At 46.1% G+C, this 17477-nt stretch overlaps 1 protein-coding gene across 1 annotated transcript in view; it reads right to left on the minus strand.

Annotated features, from left to right (window-relative positions):
- The window catches only part of TRAPPC3L (trafficking protein particle complex subunit 3L), a 132819-nt gene extending 132222 nt beyond the window's left edge, over positions 1–597 (minus strand). Inside the window, exon 1 of the mRNA XM_082251701.1 lies at positions 424–597. Within this exon, the coding sequence (XP_082107827.1) occupies positions 424–465 (42 nt within the window). The 5' untranslated portion in view covers positions 466–597. The remainder of the gene's footprint in view (positions 1–423) is intronic.
- Positions 598–17477: the final 16880 nt, after the last annotated feature.

A 17477-nucleotide genomic window follows, 5' to 3' on the forward strand; every position in this document is an offset into this window, starting at 1 on the left:
TTTATTTACTAAAGGCAACTCCACTGGACACTGCAAGTGCACTTGGAGGTGCATTTGCTGTAGATCTGAGGGGGGCATGCAAACAAGGGGACATGCAAATTCAAAAACAGCATTTTTGCTTGCACATGATTGGATGATAGAAATCAGCAGAACGCCCCCTCATTTCAGATCTTCCCATTAGATCTACAGAGACTGCACTTCCAAGTGCACTTGTAGTGCACCTCCAACTGCACTTGTTGTGCACAGTGAATTTGCCTTTACTAAATCAACCCCACAGCATATAATAATACAACAAAATGTATTTGGATCGTGTTTCATGATGGGAAAGCTGTTTTATAAATAGCATATCCTAGTTATTAGACAAGAATAGTAAAGGCATATCTGAGCCTTCCCAAGCCTTCAGTAATAAATAAATGGACTTACAATTTTGAAGATTTCTTGCTTTCGGTTTGATGACCTTGCCATGTCAGAGGTACTGAAATCTGCAAATAACTCCTGATATCCCAGCCTGTCCCAGTGGTACTTTGTTTGTCTGGAGGCTTTGCTTGTTTGTTGTACATTGCATTGATCTTATGTTTCCTTCTGTCTCTAGTGATGTTGAACCCTTGGCTGCTCCTCCCACAATGTGTACGCATTTAGCAGCGGAAAGCAGATTGATTGCCAGCCAGGACCGTTTGAAAGCACAATAACCTGACTCAGATTAAATAATGTGGCTGTTCCATTTACACAAATGGAAGAAAAAGAACATCTAAATTACCTCTGTGCTTCTTCCTATTTCCTGTTGTTGTTTTCTGATATGTTATTGTAATCTCAAGGGCAACTGAATAAATGCTGAAATACAAGAAATGTAGAATTTTTTTTTAAATATCTTTGTTAAAGGTGGTATACTCCCTTTTACTTCTAAATAGGTCCATGGAGCTACTGACCAGTTTCTGCATCTCCTTAACCACTTGCCAACCGCCCCGCTGCAGATATACTGCAGCAGGCTGGCTCTGCTGCGCGAATCGCCGTACCCATACGTCGCGAGAGGGGAAGATGATCTGCTGGGCCGGCCGTTCTGTCAGTTATCATCACAGGGCTCCTGTGTTCCCCCTATTTAGGAACACAGATGTTAATCCAATTGTCGCTCTTGTGCGTCAGTGCAGTTTTACTGCAGTATATTGGAGTGCGTCAGTGCACTTTTACTGCAGTATATTGGAGTGCGTCAGTGCACTTTTACTGTAGTATATTGTAGTGTGTCAGTGCAGTTTTACTGCAGTATATTGAAGTGCGTCAGTGCAGTTTTACTGCAGTATATTGAAGTACGTCAGTGCAGTTTTACTGCAGTATATTGGAATGCGTTAGTGCAGTTTTACTGCAGTATACTGCCGTGTGTTTGTGCAGTTTTACTGCAGTATATTGTAGTGTGTCAGTGCAGTTTTACTGCAGTATATTGAAGTGCATCAGTGCAGTTTTACAGCAGTATATTGTTGTGCATCAGTGTTATTTTACTGCAGTATATTGAAGTGCATCAGTGCACTTTTACTGCAGTATGCTGTAGTGCGTTAGTGCACTTTTACTGCAGTATATTGAAGTGTCATTTCTGTCAGCAGCAGTCCTCAAGTTAAAGTGCACAAAACACCACTTTCCCCCTGGATAAAGTGGATCTAATTACACATTTATTTTATTTACTTTATTACATTTCAGAAATAAGCCCCCCCCCATCATGTTTGGGAGGCCAACAAGGAGAGACAAACGTTCCCATGACAATGTGAGGGGGCCAGCAGCATATTTGTCCACAGGCAAAGGTGGGCATGGTCTTTCCTCAGGCAGGGCACCATTTTTTTTGTTTGATGATCTTGCCCGTGCTATCCCGCCACAAATTTCAGAGGAGGTGGTGGATTGGCTTACAAAATCATCTTCATCCTCCTCATCCTCTATCACCCAAGCAGAGACTAGTGCGCAGTCCACCAGAGTGCGCAGTCCACCAGCTGTCAGAGTGGCTTATTCTGCCTCCTTGTCCACAGCTACTCCTGCTATAGCCCCACCACTTGCTCCTTGACGTTGCACAGGCATTACTTGTTTCTGTTGTTGGTTCTGACTTTGAGGTTAAGGAAGGTAGGAACATGAGCCTACAGAGAGGAAAGAACACTGATAAACAACACATTGGCAGTCATGTTTCCCCAGCCGCAGCGTATTGCCAAGTTGGCTCCAGTAATGATGACGAGGAAGGAGGGGATGCTTATGATGAGGTTACTAATGCGACTTGGGTGCCGATTAAAGCAGAGGAGGAAAGTGAGGGTGAGGCACAACCCTAACGAGGCAGGATGTCCTTCAGAGGCATCCATCATGGAAGAGGAGAGAGCAGTCACCCTATTCCATCAGATTGTGGAGCTGTAATCTCCCGGCCCACTTCCCACAGCTCAGCTGTCTGGGTCTTTTTTAGCACATTTTCTGCTGATCGTTCTGTTGCAATTTGCAAACTTTGCCTCAAGCAGATCAAGCATGACAAAAACACCAGCCATTTGGGTACCACATGCTTGACAAGGCAGAACACCACCAGCTGTAAAGTATAGCAGGCAAATATCTCTGCCCCGGATGCTGCAGCGGAAAAAAAAATACAGTCACTGCGACCTACATGCCCAGCGTTTAAATTCCAGTTTGTCCAAGCTGCTGGCTCCACAACTCCTGCCTTTCTGTCTGTTGGATTCTGCTCCCTTGCGTGAATTAGAGCTGAACGGAGCGGTATCACGCGGGTATCATTTGAGACAAGTGGGTGAGAGATACCGATCTGCCAGCAGATCTGCTAATGTGGAATTGCTTATATCTTTAATTTGTACATATGTGAGTGGCATATTCAATAACATTTGTAAACTGAATTATGCTATGTGACATCTGTCAGGTCACCTGTGGCCAGGTGACAACTGCACCCTGTGGAGGCAGGGGAGCAGCGCAAGGTAGTGAACCCTATAGCAGACTGCTGCGGATGGACCGGAACGTGAACCCAAGATTCCCCAGGGCGCGGAGCCTAAGACCCAGCAGGTGTTCACCAGAGCCTCTAGTGGTGAGGATGGACTTCGCTGCAGCTGGGCCCAGGTCGCGGCCCCTGGGGTCCCCCAGGTCACGCTCCGTAGGGAGTGAAGGGAAGCAGCCACTCAGGACACACAGAATGGTGAAGGGTAAGCCGAGGTCGGGGTAACAGGCAGACAAGGGTAATCAAGGGACAGGCCAAAGGTCAGGGTAACAGGCAAACAGGAATAGTCAGAGACAAGCCAAAGTCGGTACACAGAGGAGTAGTTTCAAGCACACGGCAAACAGGAAACAGGAAACTAATACTGTTGAACAGCAAGGCAGGCCTGCAGTGCGCTGGTTAATATAGGCTTCCTGTGATGACCTGGGCGGGCCAGGAACAGGAAGTAGAGGTGATAAAAGCAGCCAGAAGGAAGAGTCTGGCCCTTAATGCAGACATGAGGAACAGGTAAGCTACCAGACATTATTGCATATCCATGACAACATAATTTTACCCTTACATGAGCATCACCACCTAATAACTGGAGGAGGAGAAGACTAGTCTCGGACCCTGACATAGGATGTATAAAATATTGGCCCATATCGGCCAATACCAATATGCGATGGCCAAAATATCGGTATCGGCAACGAAGGGGTTCAAGGGGCTATTCAACGAGTCAGACTAAAAGATCCCATGCATTGCTTTAGCTGGTCTGTCTAGAGGTCAGAAGCCACACTGGAGCAGAGATTCTTTCAGCTCTGGAGGCCCAGAGGGGGTTCACGCCACACCAGCTTGAGCCAGGAATGGTGGTGTGCAATAATGGCAGGGAAAGTTGACACATGTGCCATGCTTGGCACATGTCTTTATTTTTGTTGGTGCAGCATTCCTTATATAGGTACCCAGGGTTGCAAGATCTTCTGAAGCAGGCCAGAAGAGTCTGTAGCCATTTAAGGTGGGTTGGCTGAAATAATACTATACACTGTCACTGTACTAATGACACTGGGTGGGAAGGGGTTAACATCTCAAGGCATCAAAGGGTTAACTATGTTTACTGTGTATACTGCGTGCTGTTTTTACTAAGCAATATGCACATCACGGTTGTCTGTAGCGAGCCCTTTGTTATTTACCAACACAGGGCTCTCTTTTGTCATTCGCTCAGCTGATCAGCGGGTCCCAGCTATAAATCATTGGCCAGGACCTGCTGATCGGCTTGTGCTGTAGCGAATGACAGCTCAGCTGGGCCGGCACAGAAATGCAAATCACGTATATTTACGTGATCCTGCGCAGACAACCTGCCCTGTGGCAGTAAAGTTAAGTAAATAAGATCATTACAGGTTTTGAATAGATCCTCCACAGGAAAGGTTATTTAGGAAAAAAGTCTGGTGAGCACTGTCTTGAGTCTAGGTTCTCATCTATGCAGTTGTGGTTGATGCGTTTTTAAGGCACGTTTTGCTGTAGCAACCCACGTTTTGCATGCAGTTTTCATGCCTTTTGCATTTCATGTTTTTTTTTTCCCTTTTTAAAAAAAAAAAATCACTGTATATAGCTGGTTGCTAAGGAGCGGGCATCTAAAAATAATGTCCCCCGATGTAGATCCATCGTCAATCACCTCCATCCGACAGTTCCTAAATAGGTAAGGAGCAAGGCCACCTGGTGACCTCACCTGGTAGACCCACCCCATTGTGACATCACTGCTCATTCTGAGGCGGTGATGTCACAAGGGTTGGGGCCAATAGGTGAAGTCACCAGATGGCCTTGCACTTTACCAATTTAAGAACTGTCAGACGAAGGAGCGGGCAGTCAGTGGTTAGCCTTCGATGAGTGCCGACATTTTTTTTTATTTTGGCGTGGTATGGATCTGGGAGGGGGGCCATACACCATTTATTTCACAATTCTTTTTTGCCAGCAACTCTTTTTTTACATTCAGCTGTTAGTGGGGAGCCCCGCTGACTGCTGATGACTCATCAGTTGTTAAGAATGTGGCGGCTGGCATCCTGGTCGCTCCTAAGCAACCAGCTATATACAGTGTTTTGTAAAGGAAAAATAACACAAAATGCAAAAACGCATAAAAAATGCAACAAGTTTCTGGTGCAACTCCATTGAAGTCTATTACACGCAAAACGCAATCTGCTGCGAGAAAAAAGCCCCCTACCCTTTCCAAAAATGCACCAGCTAAAAAACGCATAAATGTGAACATGTACCATAGGAAACCATGTTAAATGGACTGTAGTGCGTTTCTGCAAAAGGGAAAACGCACCGAAAAGCGCATAGTTGTGAACATAGGGTAAATCTCTGGGTAGCTCAAGAAGATCATTATGACCACCAATTAGATTCAAACCTGCCTTAAAGGTATGATCTCACTAGTGATACAATGTGCAGAGAAAGCTTCATGTACACTGAGTAGAAAAACCTCGCTTATACAGGTGTTTAGATTTTTTTTTTTTCAGCCTGTAAAAGCACATCTTTGTTAGCTTATGTGGCCATTGCACACATACAGTCAGGTCCATAAATATTGGAGCATCGACACAATTCTAATATTTTTGGCTCTATACACCACCACAACGGATTTGAAATGAAACAAATAAGATGTGTGTAGCACCACCCCCGAGGGAGCTGCTAGTTAAGTTTTTGGGTCTACGTCCTGCCTACCAACCCTCAAACGTAGCTCGAACCTTCCCTGGCGTCAACCTTCTGGACACGTCTGTTTTTGTGCACTGTCTGTCTGTCTACCCATTTTTGAGGAATAAAGAACATTATTGGTTTCATCTATCCTGAGTGCGGTCTCACACTACTATTTGCATGTTCCTGGATGGCGGATCCGACCAGCACCGGGTTTGACTGTTGCACCTGAGCGGCTTTCCCTCCCTTCAGCATTCTCAAACCCTCCCTAGGCACAACTGACACAATATGAGTTAATAACACCAGAGGACTATTAAGGAGCAAAAATTGGCAGATATCACTTTAAATGAAAATAAATATCTGGTTACCTTTCTCCAGTAGCTCCCTGTGGCCCAGGTGCGACACCAAAGTTTACGTTTAGCTAAAACAACTTCACTGGGGTGCAATGAGAACAGCATACATTAGAATACAGATGGACTTCACAACATACTGCAGGAGACATCTAATGAACTGGAATTTAATAAAATTGGTAAGTCATGTAATTAATACAGCTACACAGGTCTACTTGTGTAGTTAAATGACACACAGGAGCCCTTCCCTTAAAGTTACTCTCTGTACACGTCCAATCACTTTACCATATAGGCCAGACTTATACGGACCCCACACACACAGTTTCTTTTCCCGGATGGATGTCTTCGCTAGCAAATGTTGGTGCACATCAATTTATAATCCAAGAGAGGTAATAGGCAGTTCTAGGAGGGACACAGTAAAGTTAAAGGCTCCAAACATGCACCTAATGTCTTGTCACACAGGGATAGGCGGCTCACTAGCGTTGCAAGTGTTGTATCCTGGCGTTTTATGCACTGGTACTCATTCGGTGATTTCTGTGAAGGTACACTAGGCCTCAAGTATGTGACAGAACATTAGCTACTGATATAGTACCACCTGGAGACACTTTCTCCCAACAGGGAATCAATTTGTGGGCAGGTGCCCTTCTCACCAACCAGTCTTGTTCCTAGGCGCTTTCCGCTGCTACAACAGTCTCCAGTCCTGGTCACCAACCTCGCCGGGTGTTGACGCTGGGCGGCACCAGTCTCTGCAGAGCATCAATGGGTTCTCTGGGAAGGCTCCTTTACTGAAGATGAAATACTTCCACTCAGCCACTTCAGGCCCAGGCTTCAGGCCTAGTCCGCAGCATCAGCCCACAGCACTTGTTTCCTTCTAGGAGTTGTGTGAGGAGACAAGAGACAGAGCCTGGCTCCTCCCTTCCTTTATAAAGCCTCCCCCAAAAGGCTGTGCGGTGAAGCAATCCACCCTGGTATTCCAACTGAATTGTGGATATCGTAGTATAAAAGAACGTCTGATGAATATCACCAAGCTGCAGTGTGGCAGTTTGGCCACTAGAAACTTCTGATGAAAATCACCAAGCTGCAGTGTGGCAGTTTGGCCACTAGATGGAGGCGAGTTCCTTAAAATGTCCAGCAGCAGTCTTTTACAACTTGTATAAGGGAAAACCTCGCTACACACTCCCCCCACTTGAAAACTTTGGTCCCCAAAGATAACGACAGTATGTATCCTGTCACATACTGTACATTGGAAAAAAAACAATTAACTCATGCACAATGGTAAACCATGTCCCTTATCAGAAGCAGAGTTCAAACCCAACAACTGCACATTATAACACAGGGCCGACAGCGGAACCTCCCACCAATTGTTGGGGGAGGGAAGGTGGTTCTGTTCACAAACCCCCGACACTTGAGTGGCTTGTACAGATGTGCCTGGGGGTGAGCTAGGGTTGTCCTCCACTAAATCTGCAGTGGAAGAACTAGGCTGATCAAGAGTTCTCTTAGAAGTAAGGACAGCTTCTTCGGAGCATTCCCCCAATTGGTCGTAAGTTAGTCTTTTGGGTGGGTGAATGACTCTTCTTTCCCTCTGTTCTTTGGGAGTCACAATCTTAGAAGTGCTGGAACCAGCCGCTCCTGGGGATTCTTCAAGAGCTTCCTCCTCTTGTCCCAACGCATTGGACTCTGGGGTTTCAGAAGCAGTTAATTCTTCTTCAGAGAAAGGTGCAACCTCCTCCTCAGGATCTTCACCATCAGCTACTTCTTGTGTAAGCATGTGGAAAGGCACAAATTCAGGAGCTTCTGCCCGAAGGGTTCCTCTTTCAACCAGTTTGGATGAAGACAGGTACGCAGTCGTGGGTTCTGGTAACTGAGATGACCACATCCAATCAGGTACCTCCTCTTCATCTTCCAGATCTTCAACTTTGGCCACTGTTGTGGCTTTCTGGTCTTTTGTTGGAAACGCCTGGGCGTATCTGGTGAAATGATCTGTTACCACAAGGACATTCCCTTGACCACTCAAGTCAGGCTCCAGGCAAAGGAAATCAATGCACACCATTTCCATAGGCCCCTGACTTTGCAGATGGCCCATTGGGGCTGCTTGACGTGGCAAAGTTTTCCTCTGGATGCAGCGAGCACAAGAACGACAGTATCCTTCAACTTCACCCCGCATACAGGGCCAGTAAAACCTGTCTCTCACAAGTTGGAAAGTCCATTCAGGCCCCAGATGACCATGATTGTCATGGAGAGCAGCCAAGACTCCTTCCCTGAATTTAGCTGGTAGGAACAGTTGCCACTTCTCTTCCAGATCATCAGAGGGGCCCCTTCGGTAGACCACCCCTTGGCGTATCTGTAGCCGGTCCCATTCTTTATGCAACAATCGGCTTCCCGAGGGGAGTCTGTTAGAAGCAGCTCAGGGCGCTAAGTCTCCATGGCCTTCAGCAAAAGTTTCCCCAAAGGGTCTTTTAACTGTTCCTTCCTCAAGTCCCCTTTTGATAGCCTAGGCAAACCTTCTTCTTCAACCTGGGTCACCCTGCAATAACACCTGGGTACTCCAGCAGCTGAGACCCCAATCTCTTCGGCTCTTGCTCCTCCACTGGATCAAAATTCCGTTCCCTGACAAAGGGTGCGCACTCCCTCCGAGGTCAAGTGGGCCCATTCTTCAGTAGGATCGTTGGGGGCATGAGACCTTCTGGAGAGGGTGTCTGCATCCCTATTCCCAACTCCTGGTCGGTATTTTAAACTGAACATAAAGCTAGAGAGAGCGGCTAACCACCTATGTCCTGTAGCGTCCAGTTTGGCAGTGGTCAGCAGGTAGGTAAGTGGATTATTATCCGTTTTGACTATGAATTCTGCTCCATATAAGTAATCTCTCAGTTTGTCTACTACAGCCCACTTCAAAGCCAGTAATTCGAGCTTGTGCGTGGGGTAATTCCTCTCGGAATGTATCAGACTTCTGCTCACATAAGCAACGGGCCGCAGGTGACCATCATGCTCCTGGTACAACACCCCACCTAGCCCATCTCTGCTGGCATCAACATGTAGTTCGTAGGGTTTTGAGGGATCTGCTTAGGCCAACACAGGGGCAGTGGTCAGGCTCTTCTTTAACTGAATGAAGGCTTCCTCACATTTCGAGGTCCACTGATCCTGAATAGATTCCTTAGGCTTTCTAGGCCCCATGGCGGGTTTCTGTAACGCTCCTGCGTTTTCTGAAACAAGATGGATTTGCAGCTGCAGAAAAACTCCACTCAGTAGTCATGTAGAGATACGTTGAAATACCAATTCCAACTCCCAAGACTCATCACTGTGGTCTGTCTGATTCAGCATACAAATATACACACTCAATAAGATGTTCCTGGAGTGATAGGTGTATATAGCAGTATAGTGGTGATGAACTAAAGAGACAGGTATGAACAGTGACAATAGGTGAACAGCACTTGAGAGAAATGTTCATGAGAGTCTAGATGGTAACAGGTAGGATGCAGATAGGTTAGCAATCATGTATGGTAGTAGGTGGTAGGATAGCAGATGACATACAGGAGAGACTAACCCAGTGCAAGGATAGATGTTAGTAGGCTCAAGAGCTAGCAATCTAAACAACAGTGCAGATGATAGTAACAGTCCTTAATATGCAGAGCTAGATAGTGTAAGCTTAGTAGGAAGGTTTATAGAGGATTCCCCTGCGGGGTACTTATCACTAATAGCAAGCAGTAGTAGAGAGGTTCGGTATGAGCGAGTGATCCGGTAGCGGGATACAGGGATCAGTAGCGAGGTTCCGACAGCGAGGTACGCTTGTGAGCATGTGAGCTTCAAGGCAGGTTGAACGAACATGTGAGTGAGAACGCCGGCGGTTGAAATAGCCGCTCTGCGGCGCTCAGTGATGACAGCATCGGTCTTAAAGGTGTATGCGCACCTACCAGAAGAGAATGGTGGGACGCATACACTGACTTGGAAAGTGGAATAAAGGGTACCAGAGGTACCAGAACATTACAGTACCCCCCCCCCCCCTTAAGGCCGGCTCCTGAAGGCCTCTAGAGCTGGTTTTTCTGGGTATTTCGCATGAAAATTGCGAATCAGTCTAGGGGCATGTATATCAGAGGTATCCAGCCAGGTGTCATCTTGGGGCCCATAGTTCTTCCATCGTACTAGATATTGGAGTCTTCTTCTGTGGATACGAGAATCCAGAATCTCCTTTATCTCATATTCTTCTCCGCCTTCAACTTGTACAGGAGGTGGAGGTGGGATGGTAGGCCTTATTCCTTGGTCAGGAACATGGGGCTTCAGTAGCGACACATGGAAGATGGGATGTATCTTGAGGTCTGTTGGTAATGTGAGCTGTACTGCAGCTTTTCCAATAAGTTTCCTGATTGGGAAGGGTGCCAAAAATAGAGGCCCAAGCTTTTTGCTAGGGATCTTTAATCTTAAGTTTTTTGTTGATAGCCAAACGAGGTCCCCAATAGCATACTGAGGAGAAGGTCTTCTACGAAGGTCATAGTACTTTTTTTGTTGACTATGAGCGTGTGAGATGGTAGTATTAAGTAAACCCAGAGAGTCTTTTATTTGGGTAAGATAGTCTGAGGCTACTGGGTTACTTGATGGAAGGATGCGTGGTGGAAGAATAGTGGGATGAAACCCATAGTTCAAGTAGAACGGACTCTGTTTGGTCGTACTGTGGGTTGCGTTGTTGTAGGCAAATTCTGCCAGAGGGAGGAGATCCACCCAATCATCCTGTAGGTATGATGTGTAGCAACGTAAATATTGCTCGATGCACTGGTTGACTCTTTCAGTCTGTCCGTTGGTCTGAGGATGGTAGGGAGAAGTGAGCTTTCGCTCAATTCGTAGTATGTGACATAGTTCTTGCCAAAACTTGGAGATGAATTGTGATCCACGGTCAGACAAAAGAGTTTTTGGAATTCCATGTAACTTAAAGACATGTTTCATTAGTAGTTCCGCTGTTTGTTTGGACGAAGGTAGTCTGCGAATAGCAACGAAATGTGTCATCTTTGTCAGATGGTCCACTGACACTAAAATGGTATTAAATCCTTTGGAAGGTGGTAGTTCTACTATAAAGTCCAAGGACACAACTTCCCATGGAGTCTGGGGTATTGGTAGACTGCATAGTAGACCGGAGGGTTTTGTAGTGTCAATTTTGGACCTGGCACAGACGTTGCATGAAGAGACAAATTTTTGTATAGATGTCTTCATATCAGGCCACCAAAACTGCCTGGTAAGCAAATTAAGGGTCTTTGTCATACCCATATGTCCTGCCATAGGCACATCATGTGACAATTCCAAGATCTTGGTGCGCATAGTAGGGGGTATGTAGAGTTTGTCGTTGTAGTAGAGGAAGCCTTCTGCATCAGCACTTAGTTGTGGTGGAGGTGAATCCAAACCTATACTGTGCAGAATCTCTTCCTTCAAGGAACGGACAACCCCAATAATACGCTTGTAGGGTATTATAGGAACGGAAGGGATTTCGGAGCAATTATCTTCAGTTAATCGTGATAGCGCATCCGCCTTTTTATTCTTGTCTGCAGGTGTGTAGGTCACTAGGAAGTTAAATCTTAGGAAGAATAGTGACTGTCGTACCTGCCGGTGGGAGAGGGTTTTGTTAGTCTGAAGATATTGAAGATTTTTATGATCTGTATATATGAGTATTGGTAATCGGGTGCCTTCAAGTAGATGTCGCCAATTCTCCAGAGCCAGTTTTATAGCAAGCAGTTCCTTTTCACCCACTGGGTAATTCACCTCTGGGCTGCTTAGAGATTTAGAGAAGAAGGCGACTGGATGGAGTGGTGAAGTATTCGTTGGTCGTTGGGAGAGTACTGCTCCTACTGCCATATTTGACGCATCTACTTCCAGAATGTATTGGAGGGATGGGTCTGGATGGCGTAGTATGGGAGCAGAGGTAAAGTTTGTTTTTAACAAGCGAAAAGCTTCATTTGCTTCATCTGACCATTTAAATGGTTTCTTAATACTTGTGAGTTGTGTAAGAGGTCTCACAATGGCAGAGAAGTTCTTGATGAACTTCCTATAGAAGTTTGAAAATCCAAGGAATCGCTGTAGTGCTTTGCGGGTGGTTGGTATAGGCCAATCCTGAATGCAGGATATCTTACTCATATCCATCTTGATTCCTGTTTTGGATATGATGTATCCTAGGAATAATACTTCTTCTTTATGAAATAAGCATTTTTTTTTTTCACGTATAGATTGTGTGTGAGTAATCTGGATAACACAAGTCTTACATGTTTTATATGTTCAGACAAGGATCGTGAATAAATAAGTATATCGTCCAGATATACCACAACACAGACATCAAGTAAGTCTCTAAAGATATCGTTTATGAATCGTTGGAAAGCTGCGGGAGTTCTGAATGCTGTCTTCCACTCATCTCCATCACGGATTCGGATTAGATTGTATGCCCCTTTCAGGTCCAATTTTGAAAAGTAGGTAGCTCCACGCACTTGTTCAATGAGTTCAGGGATAAGCGGCAAAGGATAGCGATCTTTTACTGTAATGGCGTTCAATTGCCTATAGTCGATAATAGGCCTGAGACTTGAGTCTTTATTGCGGACAAAAAAAAGTCCAGCAGCTGTGGAAGAGGTGGAAGGTCTAATAAAACCTTTTGTCAAATTCTCATCCAAGTATTCCTTGAGATGGGAAAGTTCATCCTGCGAAAGAGGATAAACATGACCAAAAGGCAGTTTACTATTTGGGAGTAGATCAATAGTGCAATCATAATCCCTATGGGGAGGCAGTACTTGAGCATTTTTCTCAAGAAAAACTTCGGAAAGATCCTGATAGCATAGTGGTGCAATCTCATCTGACACCACAGACAGGATCTTTCCATAAGACGGGAGGTTACACGTACTCTCGCAATAGTAAGAGAGGAAGGTTAGGGTCCGTTTCTTCCAATCTATGGTTGGTTGATGTGTGTGTAACCACGGAAGTCCCAAAACAATGGGAAAGTGGGGCGAAGATAATAGGTCGAAGGTAGTGGTCTCCGTATGAGACTCGTTAATGGTGACTAGGAGTGCTTGTGTCTGATTAGTGATTGGGCCAGAAGATAACGGAATACCGTTAATAAGACTCACAGAGACAGGCTTAGGTTTTGAAATAATAGGTACTTTATTTAAAGTAGCAAAACGTATATCGATATAATTTCCGCAAGATCCTGTGTCGATCATGGCCTTAGTGGTAATCCTAGTCTGGTCCCACTGCAATGTCAAACGAACAAAAAGATAAGGGTTAGTAAATGAAGTTGTCAATCCCCCTAGGAGGACATGTGAACACTCACCCTCTTTTTTGCGGACAAGGGGACAGACGCTTATCATGTGATCCGGGGATGCGCAGTACAAGCAAAGATTACTGGATCGTCTCCTGGCTCTTTCAGTAGTTGATAAAGGTGGGCGTATGGTTCCTACCTCCATAGGGGTAGGGTCAACGGCCGAAATCCGAGAAGGACTGGACAATGCCATTCCCATTTTTTCAGCCTTTCTTTCTCGCAGCCTCCTGTCTATGTTGATACTGAGTTGTATCAAAGCATCCAGGGTGTCCGGTAAATCTGCTCGGGCGAGCTCGTCTTTAACGGCTTCTGATAGGCCGAGTCTAAATTGAGTTCTCAGAGATGTATCATTCCACCCTGAATCAAGGGTCCATCTTTTGAACTCTGCTACAAAGTCTTCTACAGGTCTCCTACCTTGTTTCAAGGACCTCAATTGAACATCGGCAGTACTCTGCCTATTGGGGTCATCATATAGACTAGCGAGTTCCACTAGGAATAAAGCATAGGAGTTGAGAAGCTGATCATTTTTCTCAAAGAGAGAGTCTGCCCAGGCCCGTGGATCACCCGTTAGGTATGAAATAATAGTACAGACTTTGATATGATCATTAAGGTAGGTACGAGGTTTTAGCAAGAAAAGTAACTGACAGGCGTTTTTGAATTCACTAAATTTTTTGCGATCACCTGTAAACACTAGAGGAGGATTTATTTTGGGTTCAGGGGGCTGAGCAGCGGCAAGTTGTGATAGACGGGTTACCTGCTGCTTCAGAGCCTGATTGTCTTCTTTTAATTCAGTAAGAGCGTGTATTAACGCAGTCACTTGTTGTTTTAATTGTGTCACTTGAGTGGGTAAATCTGCTGAATCCATTTGTGGTTCGTTCAATCTGTAACGCTCCTGCGTTTTCTGAAACAAGATGGATTTGCAGCTGCAGAAAAACTCCACTCAGTAGTCATGTAGAGATACGTTGAAATATCAATTCCAACTCCCAAGACTCATCACTGTGGTCTGTCTGATTCAGCATACAAATATACACACTCAATAAGATGTTCCTGGAGTGATAGGTGTATATAGCAGTATAGTGGTGATGAACTAAAGAGACAGGTATGAACAGTGACAATAGGTGAACAGCACTTGAGAGAAATGTTCATGAGAGTCTAGATGGTAGCAGGTAGGATGCAGATAGGTTAGCAATCATGTATGGTAGTAGGTGGTAGGATAGCAGATGACATACAGGAGAGACAAACCCAGTGCAAGGATAGATGTTAGTAGGCTCAAGAGCTAGCAATCTAAACAACAGTGCAGATGATAGTAACAGTCCTTAATATGCAGAGCTAGATAGTGTAAGCTTAGTAGGAAGGCTTATGGAGGATTCCCCTGCGGGGTACTTATCACTAATAGCAAGCAGTAGTAGAGAGGTTCGGTATGAGCGAGTGATCCGGTAGCGGGATACAGGGATCAGTAGCGAGGTTCCGACAGCGAGGTACGCTTGTGAGCATGTGAGCTTCAAGGCAGGTTGAACGAACATGTGAGTGAGAACGCCGGCGGTTGAAATAGCCGCTCTGCGGCGCTCAGTGATGACAGCATCGGTCTTAAAGGTGTATGCGCACCTACCAGAAGAGAATGGTGGGACGCATACACTGACTTGGAAAGTGGAATAAAGGGTACCAGAGGTACCAGAACATTACAGTTTCACTGGTTCTGGTTCTGCAGACACAATGTGACCCAGGTAATGGACCGAGGACTGGTAAAACTGGCACTTCTCCGGAGAAAGTTTCAGGCCTTCTTCATATAACCTCTTTAGGACCTTTTCCAACCTCTCTTCATGCTCTTCTAGGGTTCTGCCGAACACAATAATATCGTCCAAGTATACCAGTACCTCTATCAGGTTCATATCTCCAACAGTTCTCTCCATCAGTCTTTGGAAGGTGGCTGGGGCTCCTGACAACCCTTGAGGCATGAGGTTAAACTCAAAGAACCCCACGGGGGTGATGAAGGCTGTCTTCTCCCTATCCTCAGGGTTCATGGGGATCTGGTAGTATCCGCTCTTCAAGTCCATCACACTGAACCACTTGGCCCCTGACAAACTTTGTAAGACGTCTTCAATCCGGGGGGTGGTATACTAGTCTGGAATAGTCCTTCTGTTCAGTGTTCGGTAGTCGATACAGAGCCTCAGGGACCCAGTTTTCTTCCGGACTACCACTATTGGAGAAGCGTACGGGCTCCTGAATTCTCGAATAATCCCTGTTCTCTTGAATTCCCCCAACTGCTCCCGTAGATCTTCTAAGTCACCCAAGGGAACCCGTCGGAATCTCTCCCGAAAGGGTTTATCTTCATGTAGGCGGATATTATGGGTGGCACTCTTTGCACACCCCACATCGAATTCATCTCTAGAGAATATTTCTTTCCATCGAATCAGTTGGGCCCTGGCTCTCTTCTTCCATTCCGGTGGGAGGGCCGTATTTCCAGAGCAGAGCTCCTCTATGGTGATTTAGCCCCCGTCTTCCCTCTTCAAATCCGATGGGGCAACTGGGGTGGCCGGGTTCACCTGGCCCAACAGCACCCTGGCCGGCACCTTCACCGGAGTAGTAGCAGTATTTCTGACACTCACCAAAACCTTCCCATGACTTTTCTGTAATGCCTTCAATGGGATCACTTCGGGGATCACTTCTATCCCTTTCTGTGCCTCCGATGGGCCTGATTCAAGAACCATGAAAGGGCCTGGCTGCTTCCAAGTGAGCTTGACAGAAGCCCTCAAGCAGGTCACCTCTCCCGGCTGCAACACCTTATCTGTTTTATCCAGCTTCCAGATCTTTCCAACTCCTTCGGCAGGGGCCTTCTGTTCCAGTCCTAGACGTTGATAGGCCTTCCTTAACATGGGATGAACTTTCAGAGTTGGGGCATCCTGTCCCTGGACTAGTTGTGTCAGCAATCGCCTGACTAGGTCAGTGTTGGTCCCTATAATGAGGGAACTCTTATTGGCCCCTGGTGGGCGAGGGCATACCACTGCTAAAGTATCGAAGGTTTCAGCTTTGCCGGCCAAGGAGGGGTCAAAAGTTAATTTGATTGGCAAATACCCGTCATAGGGAAAACTTTGTGTTCCAATACCCCATATCTCCAGGTCTTCCAGCCTCTGCAGGGGCAGATGTTTGAGGTGTCTATCGTAGAAATCCCTTTACAGGAGAGTCACCTGGGCTCCTGTGTCCAGTAAAGCCTTTGTATAAATTCCTTCCACTTGGATTGAGACTACAGGGGCCCCACTAGCTTGACAGGAAATTCTTTTGGAGTAGCCCTTCTGCCGGGCTCAGCTACCTGCACCCGTACTCCTTTCCATTTTGAGTTTCTACTGGGCCTCATCTCCTCCTGGGCCTGGTGTGCATTGATTCCCCGCCTCTTATCGGCCCAAGTCGTGGAATGAGAGGCATTTAAAGAGGGCCTTACTCCCTGACTGTGGCTCTTAAATTTAAGGGATCTCTTGGAGTCCATTAAAACAGTTGGGCGCCCGGTTGACTCCTTCACCGGAGCCCTCTGAAGTTTTCTGCCGGCTTGTGGTGTTTGAAGGCAGCCTCCTCTGGACTGGGACATACTCCTCTGACATGCCCTACCCCTCCACAATTGAAACAGGTTATTGGCCTCCTAGGTTTCTGTTCTGGTTCAACACTGGAACTAGGGTGTTTAGCAGGCTTCTCTTCTGTGTTTCTATTAGATAGAGCAGATGCCTGACTGTTCAGGATGGATACCATTTCTATTAGCTGTGACACCTGAGTCTTTAAGAGCTCAACTTGTGAGTCGCCTTCTTCCGCACTTATCACTCTAACTCAGGCGGTTGTTTCCCGTTCTTGGCTCTTCCTTTTGTTATCCAACATGACCTCTTCTTCCCGGACCATCCTGATCAGATCAGGGTACTCCAGGATGCCACCGTCCTGGCGAGTTCGCAACAGTATAGCAATAGGGTCTAGAGGTTGAGCTCCCCTCAGCACCTTTTGTGCTCGAGTCTCATCCACCTTCCGGGGATCCAACCCTTTTTTTAACATAATCTGATGTATGATCCTATCCAGATGCCCAATGAATTCAGACAGTTTTTCTCCTTCCTTCTGGTAACAGTGCTCCAGTTGGTAAAGAAGTTCAGTAACCTTTTCTGTCTGGCCAAACACATCTTGTAGAATATCCAGATAGTCTTGTGCAGTACAATCCTTCTTGCTTAGCTTGAGGTTGCGTACGGCCTCCAATGCAGGCCCCTTCAAACTC

The sequence above is a fragment of the Pelophylax lessonae genome, assembly GCF_965119305.1.
Source record: "Pelophylax lessonae genome assembly, chromosome: 3".
NCBI lineage: Eukaryota > Metazoa > Chordata > Amphibia > Anura > Ranidae > Pelophylax > Pelophylax lessonae.